Source organism: Camelus ferus, chromosome X, assembly GCF_009834535.1.
Source record: "Camelus ferus isolate YT-003-E chromosome X, BCGSAC_Cfer_1.0, whole genome shotgun sequence".
In the NCBI taxonomy this organism is placed as follows: domain Eukaryota; kingdom Metazoa; phylum Chordata; class Mammalia; order Artiodactyla; family Camelidae; genus Camelus; species Camelus ferus.
Window position 1 is genome coordinate 9877064 of NC_045732.1, and position 21035 is coordinate 9898098.

General features: G+C 44.8%; 1 protein-coding gene across 5 annotated transcripts in view; it reads right to left on the bottom strand.

Annotated features, from left to right (window-relative positions):
* Positions 1-1588: 1588 nt before the first annotated feature.
* PNPLA4 (patatin like phospholipase domain containing 4) overlaps positions 1589-21035 on the bottom strand; it is an 84634-nt gene continuing 65187 nt past the window's right edge. For 4 of the 5 annotated variants that reach the window (XR_004318045.1, XR_004318048.1, XR_004318047.1 and 1 more), the window contains one exon: positions 13979-14275. Coding sequence is in view for 2 of the 5 variants with exons in the window: in XM_032475333.1 (XP_032331224.1) it covers positions 14273-14275 (3 nt within the window). In the remaining 3 variants the exon portion in view is untranslated. Of the gene's footprint in view, positions 1625-13978; positions 14276-21035 lie in introns of those variants that run through there. The other variant, XM_032475330.1, reaches the window with a different exon arrangement.

Sequence of the window (21035 nt, forward strand, 5' to 3'; positions counted from 1 at the left end):
GAGACCCGGGGTGCAGTACAGTGCTTGTAGATGACAGTGCCGTAGTGTGCACTTAAGTGTTGTTGCACGTCAGTTCCATGTTTGTGCTCTTACCGCAGAAGCAAACAGCAAATGCACACAAGGAAACTGGGAGGTGTTGGATATGGCTGCTACCTTGATTATGTGGGTGGCATCGCAGGTATTGTCATATGTGCGAACTCAACAAATTGTACACATTAGATAGTGCAGTTCTGTGTGTATCATCCATATCTTTGGTTAGGGGGAGAGGTAATTAGCTTTATTTATTTATTTATTTATTTATTTATTTATTTATTTATTTATTTAGGAGGAAGTCTTAGGGATGGAACCCAGGACCTCGTGCATGCTAAGCACGTGCTCTACCAGTTGAGCTATACCCTCTCCCCAGCCATACCTTTATAAAGCTGAAAAACATTCACCCATTGAAAGCATTTACAGTTTCAAAAGTAGAGTGAAGAAAACAAATTATGTTAAATTGAAGACAGAGTAGAAAGCAAATAATGTATTTGAAAATCAATAGTATGACTTATTTTTTTTTCATTTCTATAAGCTATAATATGATCTATCAAGGAAAAATTGAGAAAAGCACTTGAATAAAGCAAGCTTGCCTATTTAAAAAGTCACAACTAGATAATGGGAAATTTTCCCATTTAAAAATTATTAATCTGTATCAGAGGAGTCCTGCCAAAAAAGAACTGGGAATCTTTCATGAATTTATAGGCACCGTTTTGCCAACCTGGTCCAATTTTTCTCTTGTTGAAACTGCTTCATTAATTTAATGTGCAAGAAATAAATATTTGATGTGCAATTAGTTGGAGATTATTATGGCCATAAAGGAACCTTTCCAAATAAACAGCTGCTCCAGCACTTTAAATGCATGAAAAGCCAGGCACAAAATGGAAAACAGAATGACACACCAGGTCTACAGAGGAAAAAAAGTTGAAATATTCAAGTAGTTATTAAGATGGCTGCTCATTTAGAAGTTGGGTGATAGTTTATCAAAGCGTAACCACAAAAAAAGCTGCCACACATGTAGGCAAATCCACACACCTGAATTTTCACGGAAATGTTTGTCTGTAGATGTAGTGCGGTTTTGCCCAAGAAGAAAATGTTATGGAAATAGATACTGCCCCATTTCACCGGTTCTTTCAGATGATTCACTCTGTGTGTGCGGATGTCTGTCCAGGTGTATTTGCTGAATTTGGACTATTCTGTGTTAGCATTTATGTGCGTGCTCTCAGTGTCCGTTTCTCCATCCACATATGAATCGTCATGATTCCCCTTCAGGAGGGAATGGTGTCTGCTGGAAAGCTGGGTGTTGATTGAGCTGTTTTAATTCTGAAGAAGCCTTTGGGGTTTCATAGCACGTGCTCCGACCGTGTGAAGGAACTGAACGTCACTCAAGTACCTCAGTTCCCTTTGAGCTGAAAATGCTACGTTCCTTTCAAGATAGACCGAAAGAACCAGAGCTAGGTTTCCCTCCCCCGCCTACCACATTGCAGTCCACCTGAGGGTAGAGACTGACAGAAATCTCAGTGTCTTCAAGTCGTGGCAGAGCTCCTGACTCCGAGTAGCTCAGTCACGTTCATTGAAAAGATGCCTGAAGCTGTGGAAAAAGAGAGAGCGAAGGTGAGCGCTGTGGGCTCCGCACAGTTGCTGGCTAAGGAAATGGATGTCTCTTACTAAGCGGGGAGCAAGAGGAAGGCTTCTTCTCTTGGGGAGCCAGTAGCAAAAGAACAAAGGGAGCTGCTGCAACTGGTAGAAATCTGGCTTGCAGTTACAGGTTTGAACGTCCAGAGGGTCCGTGGGAAGCGCTCACAGTCGCCAGTGTTCTGGTACACTCTGCTAGCAGACTGAGTTGGGGCGGCTGTGTTACTGAGGGGGCTCTGCTCCGTCCTGAGGGGAAGGCCTGCGATCCGTGGCACTTTACCTTTCCTCTGCTCTGACACACCCACTGGTCCAAGGGAGGCCAGGTTCTGGTCTTGTTTGGCTCAGCTTGCCTGCTGCGTGCACAAGCCAGACACACATACACAAACCACAAACAGCAGAAGGAGCAAAAGCGTCGATTTCACACCGTTTTGTCTGGATGGAGATGAACTGCCATGTGATCTGTTGAGGCAGACTGTCTCTGACGGTCTTCTCAAGACAATAGATCAGGTTAAGTTCCCTCTCCTGGCTCTGGGTGGGTCTCTAATGGGACCAAGACAGAACGGATGCCATCTCCAAAACCTTGGCACCCAAGGTAACTCGGCTTCTTCCTAGTGCTTATGGCAGTCACACCTGGGAACCCAGCCACCCTGCTTCAGGGAAGCCAGGTAGCCACACCGAGGGGAAACAGGCCAGTGCCCGCCCGGCAGCCTGGCTGAGGTCCCAGGGTAGCCGGCATCATGCCCACGTGTGTGAGGGATCACATTCAGATGACTGGGCCCCCAGCTATACTACAGCCAGCCAGCTGTCACCGCAGGAACAGAGACACGCTGTGTCCACGGAGACGTGCCCAAATTGCAGACGTATGACAAATAAAAAATATAAATGATGGTTGCTGGTTTCAGCCAATATGTACTGGAATTGTTGGTTACAAAGCAAAACATAACTGAAACACATCAGTGCCAGAACTGGGGCCACTTAGTCAATAAGTGTATTTTTCGCTTATAACGTGCAAAAAGCTCTCCAAACGTGCAGCATTGCTGGAGACCATAGCCTGCTAACCGCCCATTACGCAGCAGGCAGAGGAGGCTGAGTATAAACATCTTTGCATGAAACCAGAGCCTAAGTCATTTGCGCTGGCCGGGAGCTTACGTTATTATAGGGGGAATGGGGACAAACACATAAATTCGTACCATAAAGTAGCACACAGGAGTGCTCTGTAAGTTACCCATCCAACACTTGCATCCTGGGCACCGCTGTGCGCCGGCGGCATTGCCCTCTGCGCTGTCAGTGCAGCGAGGACCACCAGAGGCCCTGTTATCAGAGATCTGTTCCTGTGGGCGCAGATAAGCAACATGCTAGCAAATGAATGAAACGGCTTCCGATAAGGCAGAGTGCAGAACACCGGAAGGTGGAGGAGCTGACGGGAACCACGACCTGAGAGCATCAGGGGATGCCTTGATACTGTTACCTTGAGGCCTAGATCTCAGGGTCTAAGGAAAAGATGACTGGGCATGGCCAAGGCAGGAGGGACTAGTGAGGGAGGCAGGTTCCGACGGAGACTCGGAGAAACAAAGAATGTAAGGACAAAGGAGGAAAAGGGGAAGGAGAGTCATCTCTGGGGGTCCTTGCGGGCCCGGAAAGGTGCTTGAATCATACTTTGTTCATTGCAGCTGGGAAGCTGCCGGTTATTCATGGGCATTGTCTGCAGGTAACCTGGCTGCCGCCTGGTGGCTGGACCACAAGAGACACAGGGAGGCCAGTGAGGAGGCAGCCATGCCTGCTCCCCGCCCTCGTTTCCCGCGCCTTCCGAATTTGCACCGTATTTGCAGACCCACCCGTGCCGCTGTAATATGTTTGAAACCGGAAGATCAGTTCTGCAGGTACTTTCCGGCCCATTCTCGGACAGGCTCAGCTGGGGTTGGACAAGGTGGCGCTGCCTTCGGGTTTCAGCTTTCAGGCTCTAAGGAAGTGTCCCTTTTTTGGACTATTTAGTGCCACGTTTTCACATTTGTGTGTCCTGGTGTTGGGACTGACACCTGAGCACAGTCCTCGAGTGCCGTCTGGAAGTCCAAGAAGGCTGCAATGTGCTTTAGGGAGATAGTAAGTGAGTTAGACAAACATCTTGCAGGCATGAACGTAGTGCGGATGGCCCCAAGGCCAATGTGGATGACTCAACAGTATCAACCCAGTAAGGTGCCTGGAAACAGAGACACCTTCCACACAAGGTTCTCTGCTGACCAGTTGGTGACAGTGCTGTGACCAGAGGCACCCAAAAACCTAACCCTGAAGCTCCCTAGAAGCAACGGGTCAGTACTGACTAACTCAGCATTCATAACGACTTTATAGAACATGATTACAAGAATGGGGAGGACTGACTATTTCAGGAGTCCAGGTTGGAGGCAGATGTTGTGGGGTGAGCAGTGGTTGAAGTTGGTCAAGTGACAATGTTTGACAGTGACAAATCCAGTGACATCCCCAGGCTTTGATGCTGAGTGTCAAGCTATAAAAGGATTCTTGCATTGGAGGACGAGAGAGTCACCTGAGGGTTTATGACGAAGGCAGCATTTGTGAAGAAGGCAGTTTTGAACTGCATCTTGAAAGAATGGGTTAATGTAGGTGAATTTATTTAATCACAGACACATGTGTTTATGTGGGAATTGTGTATTCATGTGGCACAAGACAGTGCAGGTCAGAACACTTAGTAGCAAATCAGACTTACAGTATGTCTTTAAATTGAAGGACAGTTGATTTACAATATTGTGTTAGTTTCAGGTGTGTAGCAAAGTGATTCAGTTATACATATACATACATACATATATATATATATACATATATATATATTTATTCATATTATTTTCCATTACAGTTATAAGATATTGAATATAGTTCCCTGTGCTACACAATAAATCCTTGTTGTTTATCTATTTTATTTATAGTCGTTTGTATCTTTTAGCTCCCATACTCCTAATTTATCCCTTTCCCCTTTCCCTCTTTGGCAACCATAGGTTTGTTTTCTCTGCCTGTGAGTCTGTTTCTGTTTTGTATATAGATTCATTTCTTTTATTTTTTAGATTGCACATATAAGTGATATATAATATTTGTCTTTACCTGTCTAATTTAACTAAGTGTAATATTCTCTAGATCCATCCATGTTACTGCAAGTGGCAATATTTCATTCTTTTTCATGGCTGAGTAATATTCCTCTGTGTGTGTGTATCTCACATCTTCTTTATCCAATCATCTGTTAATGGACATTTATGTTGTTTTCATATCTTAGCTATTATAAATAGTTCTCCTGTGAATATTGGGGTGTGTGTATCTTTTTGAATTAGAATTTTCAAAATCTCTTAAGGTATTTTTAAGGGATATACTTTGTGCATATCAGGAACCTTAGCCCTTACCCACAGCCTGGAAATATACTAACTCACAATGAATCACAGATGCATGTGGTAACAAAGGCCTTCAGACTTAAAAAATACTGCAGCAGAAGTAATAAATGCACCAGAAATGAAGGTTCTGATGTAGGAGCACAGCCAAACTGCAGAAGTAAGGTGGTTTCTGCTGTCAGTCACTAGAGAAAATCTAGATAAGAGACCTAGTACTTTACAAATGCATAAAACCATCCCTGCCCTCCCTCCTTCCGTCTCTCCTTCCATGCAGTTCTTCAGTATTCATCCAACCTTTCTGATGTTTGATAGACAGCTCTACACCTAGGAGTCCTATATAGCTTAACATTCTACTGAGGGTGAGAGGCATAGAATTATCAAGCGAAAATACATTTCACAAGGTCATTGAGTTTTCAAGCGAAAATACATTTCACAAGGTCTTTGCTTTAAAGGGGCTTAAATGCCGTGAGGAAAATAAGCAGATGATGTGTTACAGGTTGGGGTGGGGTTAGGACGAGTGTGGGCACTTTTATGTAAGATGCTTAGAGGAGCCAACCCTGAACAGTGCTGTTGAGGGCTAGGGAAATCAGTGGAAGTGTCATTCTCTGCTAGGTGCTGTGTTTCTGGACAACCTCTGCCTGTAAAGAAGTAAACAAAGACAATTTGTCCCTAACTGGTATTTAGCTCTTATTTTAACAATGGTTTTGCTTACTAGAGACTGGAGACCCAGTTGAGGCCAAGTGGTGGGACACTTCAGTGATGAACTGGTGGCACCTCCGGGTGGTCAGAGCTGACGTGCAAAGCCCACTGCCCGACTTAGTGGTTTCCAGTATAGTGTCCTCGGGCTTCGTGCATCAGAATCACCTGGAGACCAGTATTTAAAGGGCAGATTCCTGAGTCCCACCTTCTGGCAATCTTATCTTTAACAAGCACATGGAGTGACGATTTGGCACCTGGAAGTCTGAGCATCACTGACTGGTTGGACATTCGGAATTTCTGGTGTAAGGTTGAGGGGGACATATTTGACTTTGGGTACAGCAGACACATCCCGTCTTCGTGAAAACTGGCCACACTGGACCTCAGCACTTCCTTCAGGAGTGTCTTTGGCTTTCCAGACTCCCAGTTCTTGCGTTTCCAGGAAAACTCTTGAGATGTCAGCGTCAGGCCTTGGGGCCGGAAGTGGTAGCCAAGGCAAAGCTGTGCTGCCGCAGGAAGAGGCTCCTGCCTTCCTAGAGTCTCAGTCTGCACACTGGAGTGGAGGGTCAAGGGCACGTGAGCGCAGAAGCGTGTTACCACCCTCCCAGCCCCGTGGAGTCAGGAAACAAGGCTCTGCACCAGATGTTGATGTTATGTTTCCCAGAAAGAAAAGTACCGAAAGTGATCAAGTTCCTACCAGTGGGCCAAAACCGCCTAAAATATTTCAAATCAAATCGATGAAATGCTCACCAAAACAGTTTGAGGATAGCATTGCTGTCTGCATCCTCTAGGGAGAAATTACTTGATGAACAGAATAGAAATGCAAACCCAAATCTTGCTTTTGCCACAATTTCAGATTAACTCTAAAGCCATTATTTGATTATTTCAAATTCCTTTAAAAAAAAATTCAGAGCATTTCGTGGGCTCTTCATAGGCATGAACTAGGAAAGGCTTGCATTTGGCTTCCCTGAAGTAACCTACCATCGTCCCTCGTACCGTTTAATAACACGTTCTAATACTACGATATCACGGCTGAGTTCTTAAAAATGCATTTCATAACTTATATGGTGGCTTATCAGTAGCGGCAGCCTTAAATAAGAGTTATAGGGACCTGTCTCAAGCCTTTAGGCATTTCATTATTGATGACCATAAAACTGGTAGACGATGTTTTGCCTAATCGTATTTCAAGTATCGTGTTCAATGAAAACGTATTTTTTTAAAACCTGTGGAAGTGTCAGCAACACACAAAAATACATGTGAATAAGCTTTTCTATCTTGGTAATCTTTGGGTTTCTCTGCTCGAGAGTCACGTTAAAAATCCCAAGCCAAAGATGAGTCATGGTACTTAATAATATAGTGTCTGTCACGCGAATCAAAGCACGGTTTTAACTGCATCTGTTCAGTTACGTCTTGTTTGCTTATTGTTCAAACAGTCCTATGCCCTGGAGTGAGGAGTCTGGCCATATTTTCATTAATTCATTTTAGTACATTTTTGAGAATCAACATTTCATATTGAATATTGAATTTAACACTGTTAATTTACAGTTCATGTTTCAACCTATTTGCCAAGTGCATTACTGATGCTTCTGAAGAGAGGAACACAGGGTCACACAGACGAACTTGAAATACACATGTTCAGTGCTTAGATACCAAACATGAAAGGGAAGGTATGTTCGGATCAAGACATACACGGCGCGGTCCGTGTGAACAGAGAAATGCCTCCTTCAGTGCTGAAGTGTTAAACTGACAAGGTAACAGTCGCTAAGATCAAACATTCAACTTACCATACACCTTGAATTTAGAGAAATGGAGTTAATTCAGTTTGGGCAAATACACAGGTTCTGTTTTTGTTATTACATAGGCATTCCTGTTGATCTCCGAATCGCCACTCGTACACTTGAATTCGAGACAAATAAGTGATCCTGAATTATACTCTGTTTTCTACTTTCATTAAAACATTGAGCTCTTAATGATACAGAATTGAATATATTGAATATTTACCAATTTGTAATCAAACCATATTTAAATATGTTTGGAGCATATAGTATGTGACTTAATTAGTCTAGTGCCTCCGTGTGTAGGTATGTATACATAGATGCATACATAAGCATGTATGCGTGTGTGTGCTTACATATAGGATATATGTCCCTTTAAATTCATATACATGTAAGATAGAAAAATTTTTTTAAATTATGCTCAACCATGAAGCTCTGACCATTATTTGTATGGAATCTAAAGGATCAGATTCATTTATATTGCATACATAATTCACTTAAAAACTTTCCATTTAAATCAGTAAATAGTACATTGCGCTCACAGAATTTAAAAGTCTTACATGATTTTAAACATTAATTCCCTTATTACACAGCAAACATCCACTGGAGAATGTCTTACACGCCCGCGGTTAACTGTACAGTTTAAACTCAATAAAACTTAATAAAAGAGTACCTTACAGACAACAGAATTAATTTCTATTAACTATTTATTTGTATAGTCCGTGGCTCATCATAAACCAAACAAAAGCCTGATACCCTGGAGCAGAGAGAGGCACGCAGTATACCCGCCCTAACGTGAGTTTCATTACCTGCCTTTCCCTCCGGAGGAATACAGTGGGCGAATTAATGAAATCGACTTCTATTACTGATTCATTGCATTTAAAATGAAGAAGCAACGCTGGATATTCAAGAGTTTAAATGGAAAGTAGACTGGGAATTGTACAATCACTTATGAAGACAAAGTAGAGGGTGGTTCTTGACGGTGGCGATTTTCTAGAGGGCGAAGGGTGGGTTCCCGGGGCCAGGGGACTACAGCCCAGAAGCATCAAAGCCTTCGCCCGATGTGTTTGGCACAAAGTCCAGGATGCCTGTGGGAAACCCAACTGACTGTTAGCGCCCCCAGGGGCATCCAACCAACTGGGCTGGTGGTGCAGACCCTTCCAGAATTGGGGCACTGCACTTTGTCCAGTGGTTTCCTGTGAAGTTGGGGAATCGATTGTTTGAAGCCTCCTCGCGTGGCCATTACTTTGAGAGACGTTCCTTGTGATGGACAAGGTGCAAGTTATTTCATTTCTTCCCCCCGCCTGGGATTTAGCTTCACCTGGGTATTTATCAGTGAGGGAGAGTCATGCTGGGGGATCGTACAAGTGATGCGTATTGAAAATTTGTGTAGTGCGCAGAGGGCGCAGCAGAGGGGCTGAAACAGAGTTTGTAAAGCGTGACTTTGGTACCGTGTGCATCCTCCAGGTTTGCTGTGCCTGCCCAAGGCAGTGTTTTCTCCTACTAAAACACTGAGCCCCCGGAGGGCCAGCACTGGGTCTGCTTCTGAACCTCAGTGAAACCCCATCTGGCATAACGCGGTCCAGGATTCAGATTTGTGGGACAAGTGAATGAGAGAGAGCAGATATACTGAATGGTGGGATGGACGCATGGGTAGATGGGTGGGTGGTTCATGGTGTGTACAGACATATTTAAAAAAAAAAAATGATGGTAATCCCTTCAAAGAAATACTGGTTTGGACAAAGCCTCCGCTGCCAGGTCTTACGTCCCCTGATCCCTTGACTACCTCCCTGGTCAAGAACCTTCTAGCCCCCGTTCAGAACATCAAGACAAGCTCTGGAGAGTTTAGCCTCTTTCACTGGGATGGGGCTTGAGGGCTCAGAAAACCCTTCCCGCTTCCTGCTGGGCAGGTGCGCTGTGCTTGTTTGAAATGTAGCCACTTCTCTAAATTTAGGCAAGAGTGCATGTGATGAAAATGCAAAGGTTATTAAACCTCCTCTTAAATCAGACTGCTTTGGTTTGGTTTGGTTACCTGGCACTGCATCCAGCTAAACACAGAGTTTGACCAAAAACCACCAGAAAATCATCAGTGCTTCGCAGGAGAGGGGATCCCTGAGGCGGTGGAACTTTGTGAGGGCATCAGGGAAAGGGAACTGGGCAACGTTACAAAGAGAGGTCAGAAAAGCTGATGGAACTGCTGTGCAGTTCTCATTTTGTGAGAACACTCCTGATGAAGGTAAAATCCATACAAAATAATGAAGTCCTAAGAAGGTACGTGCACAGGTGAAAAGGGAGCTTCCCAGGCTGGCATTTTCACGGGGTCCCCGTTACAAGGCTAAAGGAAACCACCAGCACATGAAACGGAAGGCGTGTTTGGAAGGATCAAGGATGATTCTGTAAAGCACATGCCTCGAGGATGACAAATAAAGACAATGAAGTGAAGGGATGGGTCGGACTGATGAAAAAGAAGCCAAGAAGTCGAGGGGGCTCAGGATGGGGTGAAGGTGCTCAAAGTGATTCTAAGACCAGCATTAAAAGGGGTTTTTTCTAAGTGTTAGAACATGCAAAGGAGGTTCACAGAGGTTTTTGTCAGGATCTAAAGGGACTGCAATGGAAATAAAGTTTCCATTTCGTGTGGTGGGCACGCATGTATGTTTAGAGAGGGCGATCAGAACATTCTGGGCCAGCGTCTCGTAAACCCTACTGTATTCTTTATCATCATAAAATACAGCACGTCAGGTGCCTTCTCCATGAACATAGTTGCAGTGTCCTGAAGTTGAGATGCCCTCCGGTTGTCAGATTCACCCACAGACTCGCACCCGTGAACATTTATGGAAATGCCTAAAAGAGCCCAGTTGTCTACTTTCCTTAATTGAAGTATAATCAGTTTACAGTATTGTGTCAGTTTCTGGTGTGCAGCATCATGTTTCAGTCACATATATATACATACATATTTGTTTTCATATTCTCCCTCATTATAGGTTACTACAAGATAGTGAACGTAGTTCCCTGTGATACACAGTATAAACTTGTTGTTTATCTCTTACATATAGTAGTTAGTAGCTGCAAATCTCAAACTCCCAATTTATCCCTTCCCACCCCCCTTTTCCTCAGCAACAATAAGCTCGTTTACTGTGTTTGTGAATCTGTCTCTGTTTTGTAGATGAGTTCACTAGTGTCTTTTTTTTTTAAGATTCCACATTATGAGTGATATCATATGGTATTTGCCTTTCTCTATCTTACTTCACTCAGAATGGCGATCTCTAGGTCCATCCATGTTGCTGCCAATGGCATTACTTCATTCTTTTTTAATGGCTGAATAATATTCCTTTGTATAAATACACCACACCTTCTTTGTCCAGTAATCTGTTGGTGGACATTTAGGTTGTTTCCATGTCTTGAGCCCAGTTGTCTGTTGATGAAACACTTTTTTTTGTAGGCAGGGGTAATTAGGTTTGTTTATTCACTCACTTATTTATTTAGTTTTGATGGAGGTACTGGGGATTGAAGCCAAGACGTCATGCATGCTAAGCATGCGCTCTGCCACCTGAGTGACACCCTCCCCCCGATGAAGCACTTTCAATACCTCGTGTGAACAGAGAGCACACAGTTGGACATGTCTTCTCATGACCTCACACTGACTCAAATCCCCAGGGTTCTGAGAGGCAGGCACTCATCTCACTCTACCATGAGAACGTCGAGGGTCAGAGAGGCTAATAAAGGGCAGAGTTGTCTCCATGCCTGTTCTCTCTGTATCCAGCATCCTTCCCTCTTTTCTGTAAGTGTGGAAACACAGCAGGTATCCCCCAGACGTCTCCTGTGAAGTCAGTCCTGCAGGGTACCCTTATGTACCTGTCTGGGAAGTAAATGCGCAAGACTGGGAATTTGCTTTTCTGCTCAACTGCCCCACCTGCAGAACGCTACTGATAACAAAAATACCTAAGATGTGGCATGCTCCGCGAATTCTGTAAATTAACATGTGCCGTGTTCCCGGAAACGCAGTTCCCACACATTGCAGGCATCCACCGTGATTCCTGATGTGGAGATTGTATTGTTACCACTGACGGGGACACGTTTTTCCCGGGAGATGGAATGCTCATTTGTGAGGCATCTGCAGTCTGTAAGAAAGCCTTTTTGTTGGTTCCCACAGGAAGCAGGGAGATACCTGAGTTGGTGAGCAGGGAGGAAGGTCCAGTTAAGCTGCCTGTCCCTGCCCACGTGTTCTCAGGGCCTCCTGCGTCAGTAACACACGCACACACGTTCACTCAGCACAGTCACTGCTGCGTACCTGGAAGGATACATCCTACCAGTCAGGGACGCCGTCATCCTGGCAACACTGAGAAGCGAGGAGGAGGTCCGCTCGGCCGTGCCAGGACTGGTCCTTCCGAGCCACACGCCGGCAGTGCAGTCTTTGGCACCTCCACTTGGAGGCCATCCAGCCAGTGGGAACCACTCCTCCTCCTGGCATCTCATCCCCATGGGGGTGCTGACCCCTCCCCAGGGACATGGGTAGAGCACACCCGCACGAGTGATCACTCCCAGGTTCAGCGTGCGGCATGAGTAAATGCTAGTGTTCACTCGGGATGGCTAACAGCAGATTAGCAGGGGCCAACAGGAGGGGCCCGGGGAGTGGGCAGCCGGCCACAGCGGCCACCTCACAGCAGCCTCTGAGGTCACAGAGACCTCCGTGTCAGGAGGGCAAAAGCAGCAACTCCAGGGCGGGGACCGCACTGACAGCTCTCCTGCCTGCCTGCCGCCTGCTCGCTTCTGGGAGGTGCCAAGGATCGGAGTCATCCATTGGCTCAATAAATATTTGAGAGGTATATCCTCTGTATATGCCTGTGGGTGGGTAGGTGGTTTTAGGTGCTGGAAAGGAAGAGCGAGTGAGACCCACAAGGCTCCTTGTCACATGGAGCTGACATTTGTAGGGATGGGGGACCGATGGTACACAGACCCAGGAGCAGATGAGATACTACGGGCTGAAATCAGGCACAACGAAGAAGATGAAGGAGAACGATGGAGAGAGGGTGACGTTTTTATCAGCTGCTCTGTAGAAAATGGAAGAGACTGGGGACCTGGTGGGAGCTGGGCAGGAAGAGAGTGGTGGATGCGACATGTGGACTGAAGGATAGAATGGTTAGGAGGAACCAACCTTGGAAAAGAAACGTGGGGATTGTGTCTCTCTAGCATGAGGACCAGGAACTGCCACGGTGCTCAGACGGACTTTGGGAGGTTCCAGAAAGGTCCAGAGGGCTCAGGGTGTGAGGCAGGGAGAGGAAGGTTGTGGGAGATGCGCTCAGAGAGGTAGTGGCGCCGGTTCACGTGGCTGAGCGCCTGGGGGAGGAGTTGGGTTTTATTCAAATCAGGACGGGGGCCCATGGGAGGTTGAGGGACCGTCCCATAAAAACAACCCCCTTTATAATCTTAGGGGATCAGTCTGGACGGTGGACTGGAGTGGGCGTGGGAGGCGCACGGAGAGAAACAGAAGGACTTGGCAGGGTTGGGAGAGAGTCAGGCAGACAAGAGGGTTTTAAGGAGACATGGCAGGAAGCCATCGACTCACAGCCCGTTTGCGAGACAGAGATGACCACTTGCTCTTGGTTGGGATACAGGCTGTGAGTAGATGATTTAGGAAGTGCTCTTCCAAAAGAAGTATCAAATAAAATAAAGATAACTGAAACACTACAAACCCAGTCCTAAACAGTTGCCAGCATCAGGGCTAATGGTTCCCCCTGGCATCTCCATCACTTCCCCCCTCCCTGCCATGAGCGGTCACTCATTAAAGGGCCTTAGATCTAAAACACTGGCCTTGAACAGCATAAAGCTGGGAGCTAGTCAAAGGGAAAAGCTTCTCTTGGGAATGTTTCTGATCATGCTTGGCTAAAATTGCTCCTGTTTAATTTTTTAAAGGTGAATGAAATTGAAAGTTCATGTCCAATAATTTCATTGACATATCAAAATAGGGTGTTTTTTTCCCCTTCTTTTTATTCTTTGTGTGAACACAGCCACTTTATATATGACAAGATGCCTTGCCATCTGTGAACGGACCACTCTGTAACGCTGGCTCCTCTTTCTTGGCATTTTGTAAAGATGAGCTCAGATATCCTCAGCCATTAGGTGGTAGTCTGTCATCTCACTTCCTGGAGTGGCTCAGGCGCTAGTTTTTTATTTCTAATTTGCCATTCCCATCCCCACCTTTTAGCGTGTTTCATTCTGCACATTCAACTATTGTAAAATGATTTCCTCTTGCCTAGTCTGGGGCAGAGATTTGTAGCGATTTTGCTTTTTTCTTTCTTTTTTTTTTTTTTAGATAGGCTCGTCCCAGAAGGCAGTTGGCTGTCATTTAGAGAACTTGACCTCTGACGGAGAGTCGGATGTGCTTAGCATAAGGACATTTCCATTGCTGTTCCTGAAGTTAATGCCGTGTGAGCTCCAGCGGCCACGCCGACGACATGGAGTGTGAGGTATGAATCATTTCCATTTTGATTCTTCTCAGTGTGTCAAAAAAGGACGAGGAGGTATGGCTGTGCTGCTGACAGAACCAGAAGCTTTTTCAGAAGATGAGGATGAGAATGTCCTTCTTATGTTCTGCATTCAGAGAGGGGGCAGTTTGGGGGCGAATATCATTAATCCTCTCGCTCCGGCAGAGAATATCAATCTGAATAAGGGAGGAAAGGAACCTGTCCTGCAGTCGCATATGCCATTGTCAGGAATGAGTCACCCAGCTACCTCTGCATCTGCAGCTTCTCACTGTAGGGATTAAAAACGGAGAAAGACACTGAAAAATCGTGCTGTCGGTCTCCTTCCTCCCTGGCAAACTGCTTCCCCAAATACCAGCTCGAGAAAGTTCTGAAAACGGCAGCAAGATCAAAATCTATTGTTGCAGAAGAAATGTAGTTCCTGGTTAGACAGAAATGTCTGGATACGGGGCGGATGGGGGTGGGGGGAGAGCTTCAGTTGAGGTGTTGATGCTTGAACGTGTGCAGTCTTTCTGGCGTCAGCAGAGATTATCGGGGTATCAGGCATGCACACTTCCTGGACCTTCCAGAACGTGTCTCCTGAGAGACAGCTGGATATTCTCTGCCCATCTTTTCTCTACAGAATCTCTCTGTAGAGAGATTCCTGTATGAGTAGAGGTTTTGTAATTTGCAGGTGCATTATTGTACATATCTGTCGCTCATAACAGCCCACACAACAAAACATTCCTTGAATTTTAGTTTGGGAGTTGGCAAGGGGCTCAGGGGAAGGAAGAGATGTGTTTCTGCAAATAAATGTGTGTTTTCTCTTATGAGCAAAAGAAAATAGGAGAGCAATGAATCTCTTTGGCTTCTCTTTCAATACATGTCAACCTAAATTCTCCACCCAAGCTGCTCAGGGAACTGAAGTCTGCATACCTAGGAGCACCAAGTTCCTCCAGGGTCTCTGATGGATTGCGTCCTGATTTATTCTTTTTGTTTTCATTTTGTGCTTTGTCTTCGTCTGGGAGTTGGCGCATCACGTTATGTTTGTCAGCGTATGTGGGCATCGAATGAACGGACGTGACTGTCTTTTATTGAGGCTGTTAATGGCTTGTCTCCCTGAGAGTCTCAAGTTTCTTGGGGGTGTCCAGAGTCCTTTCCTCGGTTACGTTGAGGCTACAATTCTGGGACATAAAGCAGCCTCCCTGTCAAACCCATCCGTGGGCATCGCACAGTGGACCGTGTTTCTTTCCTGAGATGACTCGGCAAAAGGGGAGACACCTACATAATTCTGTCTCAGGGGTCAGTGACACATCACATCTGTGAAGGATAATGACACCAAGGAAGAACAAACATGATGTGGATGAAAAATACTGCCTGCCGTATCAGTAAGCAAAGGATGCTGTGGCCCCCAGGCCGTCAGCCACCACCGCCACCCTGACAGCGAGCCAGAGCCAGCTCAGGAGGCCAGCAGGCCGCCAGGCCTCGGCTTCCACCCTCAAGGGTGCCCCGAGGGACTCGGGGTGTGAAAGAACAGGATACTGGCCCCTGGACAGCTAGGCGCGTATCAAAGAACGGTTTCAATGAGCTTGACCCTTTGCACCTTCCCACACACAGAAAAGTGCTAAATTCCTTCACTTGAGATATCTGGCTAACTAACTGTAATCTTTGGGTCTTCCAACTACCTGGTCTTTGTTGCAAAAACTCATGTATATCGTGGCTCCTCCTCCGCTGCTTTGAAGGACACCCTCTGTCCCAGTGTCTCCATCTCGGTAAACAGCCTGAGGACCCAGCTTTACACATCTGATTCCTTTCTCTCGTCCCCCTTCCATTCACAGACTCTATTAACAAGCCTTGCCGACTCTCCTTTTAAGTTCCATCCCAGATCTATCCAATTTCCTTCATTTCTACTAGCGATACTTTCCCAGGCTGCCGTCATTTCATCTTTGTTGTTAGGAGAGCTTCCTCGCGGTCTCCCAGCCACCACTCTTCCTCTTGACACAACTCAGGATCCATTTACCAAGAATTCCATGGTTTGGGTTGTGACTTATCGCTCCTGCTCAGAACCTCTAGTCCTTCCAATCACATTTCAGTGGAAGCAGAACCGACAGCCTGGCCTGAAGGGCCTTAGGTGACGTCCTTTACTGCCCTCTCCAGGGTCACCCCCACCCCCCACCCCTCCACCATGACCTTTCAGCTCCACTGGCTGCTTCTTCAGTTCCTCAGACATGCTCCACTAATTCCTACAGAGCTGCTCCCTCTGCTTGGAATAATCTTCCCCGGGACGTCCACATGTCTTGAGTCCTTCTTAACTTCAGGTGTTAGTTTCGGTGTCACTTCAAAAAAGCCAGGCCTAAGCGTACAGTATGAAGGAACCCTACCACTCAGCCTCCGGAACATTTTCCTGGTTGGTTTTCTTCATAGCACCTGTCACTTACTATTTATTTGACTTTGATCTAGAGATCTCATTTTCTTGCTGTTTAAAAAGGCATAATAATTTTCATAAAGGTGTTTTCAAGGTTAACGGAGTTCATACATGTCAGCTAATCAGAACAATGTTCACACAGGCAACCAGGATATCTGGTTTTACACACAGCCTTCAATAAATAGTACCTGCCTAATATTAACTATCATCTTATCAAGGATACGAACTATTTTTTTTTTTCATTAGAGCAAAGTTGATTTGCAATGTTATATTAGTTTCAAGGGTAGAACATAGAGGTTTATATTTTTATAGATTACACTCCATTTAAAGTTACTATAAAATACTGGTTCTATTCCCTGGAATGTACACTATATCCTTATATCTCATTTATTTTATACCTAGTAGTTTGAACTAACCTGCTTTAAATCACAAGTAATAATTAGGGAAATATTCTGCCACGAAGTGCCCATATCCAATTTCCAAAGCGTCATCACTGCTTCCAAACTCAAGCAGGTCAGAGAGAAGGCCTTAATTTTATTCTCAAAAGTCTGTAGCTTAAAAATACTACAGAGTGGCAGTGTCACCATTCCTACACATGTCTTTTGGTGAAAACACATACAAATTTATGCTGGATATTCACCCAGGAGGGGAAATGCCGGGTCACAGAGTAAGCATGTATTCAGGTTGTAGGTAGCACCGAACAGTCTTCCAAAGTTCATTTTCCAAATTACATGTCGACATTATTTTTTTAGGTGCAGTCAGATGGTTTTCACATTAACATAGTTAATGTGAAGTAATTCCTCCGGAATATAATGCATCTGACGAAACGTATTCCTGTTAGCTCAGAGATTATTATAATTAGGAAGAAGTGTATCAGCATAAAAATGACATAGGAATTATAAATGACACATCACTCTGCGCTGGTACTGCGGGTGTCATTATTTAGCATATCTCATTATTTTAATTGCAACCAATTACCCGGGTTGGAATAGCCACAGCAAAGCAGTATTATGTATTTTCAGGAATAAATTAAATACAGCATCTAATGGGTCACCCTAACATCCTGCTTTTGCATTCATTACAGCATCAGAGTTCCCATTAATGCTCACAGGAATTTTGAATCCACATAAATACGTCATTCGGCTGAAGGGGAACATCTTGAAGGTAGATTTACCAGAAGGTTGGAATGTTAAGATGACAGCTAATGTGCATTTGTTCTTTTAATTCATCACGTGCAGTTATGTTGCTGATACTCACACTGACTGTACCACCTGTAAGGCTTAAACGTAACGGAACCTGAAGGTGATACTCTGTAATTGTTTTATTGGGTTTTCATTGTATGTAGATCCGCTATTGCCTTCATTTGGCTTCATTCTGGATTCTCTAGGTAAACGAATTATTTTCCAGTTTCTTTAAGTAGACATACATTTGTTCAGTGAGACAAATGAATATTTTTGGAAAACAATTTTGAATAACAACATCCTGTGTTAAGATAGAATTTCAGAGATTCTGGTGTAAAATAATCACTGAATCTAACCATGTAAGTTTTTCTACTTGACTTTTCCTCTGTTTACCAAAATCAGAATCCTTAGAGGTGACAGTTTTCTGATCCGGAGCTGGCGGTGCTACACGTTTTATTCCCGTGTTCCATCTTCACACTTCTTCCCCCTCTGCTCGCCCAGCATACTTAGTCTGAGTTGTATGCGATGTGTTGTGTGTGCTTAATGCACCGTCCCAGCTCACGTGCAGGTTTGCTCATTATTTTTAGTTTGGCATTTCACTTTTGCTGTTTAGCCTGATTCTAACCACATCAACTGCCCACTTTTAGCTAAATTTACTCCCTTCCTGTGTTTTCCTCCTGCTTTGTCACTGGTTTCCTCTTTTCTTTGTATCGTTTCTTGTGCATCTTTAAACTGGGGTACATTAATTTATATAGATTAAGAAGTAAGTCTTACAAAAGTAAAATTATATATTTTTACAGGCTTACTGTTGGGGGAACTAACCAATTTAGCTTCATTTTCTGCAATTCGGGCTTTTCTTTTCCAATATGCATTAACAAGTGGGTAGAAACTAAATCCATTTGGAACACAAGCCCCGTTTTGGCCTAAACGTCTTCATAGGTGCTTTGTGTCCTAGTTCATCAAAAGCCCAAACTCTTGTCTTAGCTCATTTGGGCTGTTCTGAAGGAATCCCATAGACTCTGTGGGTTATGACCAACAGACATTTATTTCTAATATTTCTGGAGGCTGGACAGTCCGAGATTGCATTTTCAGGAAATTCAGTGTCTGGTGAGGACCTGCTTCTCATTTCATCATCTTCTCACTATGTCTTGTCTCTGGGGTCTTTTGTAAGGGCACTACCCCATTCATGCGGCTGCACCCTCACGAGCTCATCACCTCCCAAAGGCCCCACCTCCTAATGCCATCACATGGCAGGGGGCTAGGACTTCAACATCTGAATTTGGGGGAGGGGGGACACAAACATTCCATCTACAGGACACATTTTAATACTATTAAGCATTATTATGAGGGAATTAGAATGCCACAGCAATATTAATTTCCCCATATCGTGGTCATTTCTTAGAGAAATACAATGATATTTTTATAAAATTTTAATATGAAATAGGTGTGCGTTCTGGTGCCCCGTCCTTGCTATGTAAGAAGATCCCAGTTTATTACATAAGCAAAACTCAGGCACCATGACACTGTGGGACTTACGTTTGCATCTCGGCTTTGGTGGGAGGGTGCTGCGACAGAAAGGCGTTGAGCCCTTCGCCTCTTGGCTGCCATTCCACCCGCTGTGGATGGAGATCAGAAGGCCTCGGGAACTATACGTGAACCACTCAGCAGAGCGTAAGGCAAACAGGCCTGCAGAAGAGCTACGGCCGTTGGCCACCCTCCAGGGCCACGTGTGGGCTGCACTGAAGTCCCTCCCCTGTGTCCTGCACCCAGCCCGCTGCAAAGCTCCTACTGTGTGGTCTGGAGCAGAGTGAGGAACGGCTGTAGGGTTGACACTTGGACTGGGCAGGTCGGGGGGTGATAAGTGACGGTGCCGACAGTCCGGCCGCGTCTAGTGCATGGAGAACCTAAGCGTCGTATGCAGTTAAAGTCGGTCTTCCCCGAAACGGTGAGGCCTTTCACCATGTTCTTCCCTTTATCTGGACGTCTTTTATCCTGTCTTCGGGACCTCCGTCCCACCAGCCTCGGACTTTCCTTCTTGAGGAAACAGGAACAGGCCCCAGCAAGTACTGATTAGACGGCACAGGAACGTGACAACTATGAGGGACACGGGGCTCTTCTTGACATGCTTCGAATGGCTGTGCTCACAACTTAAGTTTGTTTTTGTTTCTGCTACTGCTGCTCAGAATTTGCTTCCTTTTTCTTCCATTTCCTTTTAGTGAGTTTTCTAGTTTCCCCTAAAGATGTATTTAATCATAGATACTGTAGCACGTAATTAATTTCTATTGAGTATGGTCTCAAAATACAGAATGTGTAAATGCAAGGTCTACTGTTTTCCATCAATGACTTTCTTGGCAAATATTGAGTTATTTACCCACAGAGCAGGAAATACACACAGCCTCATTAATCTCTACTCTGCCGGACCCAAGGCCCCCTCCTCCCAGACTTCAGTGTGAAACTTATTGAGTATCCAGTCTAATACATTATTTACAGAGCACCATTGATTTATGCCGCTTTTCCTAGGTCAGAAGTCTGGTGATTCATTGGCCCCATATGCAGTTTGACTGCAGGAACAGCTACTGTTTGTGAGAATACGGTTTCCCAGTGCCCGAGACTGCCGCAGTGGGTTTCATGCGCTAAAGCTGAACAAGAACGCTCTGTGGGTGTAATAACCCAAAACACGTGTGGACCATTTGGCGGCCAATAAATTCTCTAAGTATAGGGTAACAGCGGAAGAGAAACTGCAACAACTATTAAAGTGAAAAGGAATCAGAAGTTATTTCATCACCAGTAGGCAATATGGATATTTCCAGACCTTTTGACAATAGAGTTGAACAGAGAAGTAGGGTATGTCCAGAACAATCTCCTTTTTTTTTTTTTTTGGACAAGTGCCCATTCCTTACAAGAAGTCCCCAGGAAACTTTTCTACTATTGCTTTCTTGTGCTTGTCTTAAAATACTGATATTAGCTCATCTAACTTCCTAAAGGTATCTGAACACTTGAATCTTGACTAACTCTCTGTATTTTTTTGATGTTTGAAAATTTAAGAATAAAAGAAAAATAGTTCAGAAAAAAATGCCGAAATTTTAACATATACGGAAAAGAAAGGCTTAGTGGCCGTCTGGGGACCCATTTTCTTTTCTGACTAAAGATACTGAGAAAAAGAAAGAAAGGAGACCAGGGCCATTCTCCCCAGAGAATATCAGATCACTATCAGACCTCTCGGCAGACGCTGAAACGGTGGTTCCTAATGGGAGAGTCCGTATCTGTCCACTTCCAACAGAATGTAACTGGCCTACCTAGTATCATTTGAGTTTAGGGACATCCTCCCCAGGAGCTGTTGCAGAAGCGATGTAACTAACTGAGCATAAAAGGAGATGTTTCATGCAAGCAGTAGCTCCCTTCTGTGTGGAGGATGTTCCCTTAACTCAGTAAGAGAGCGCGTATGT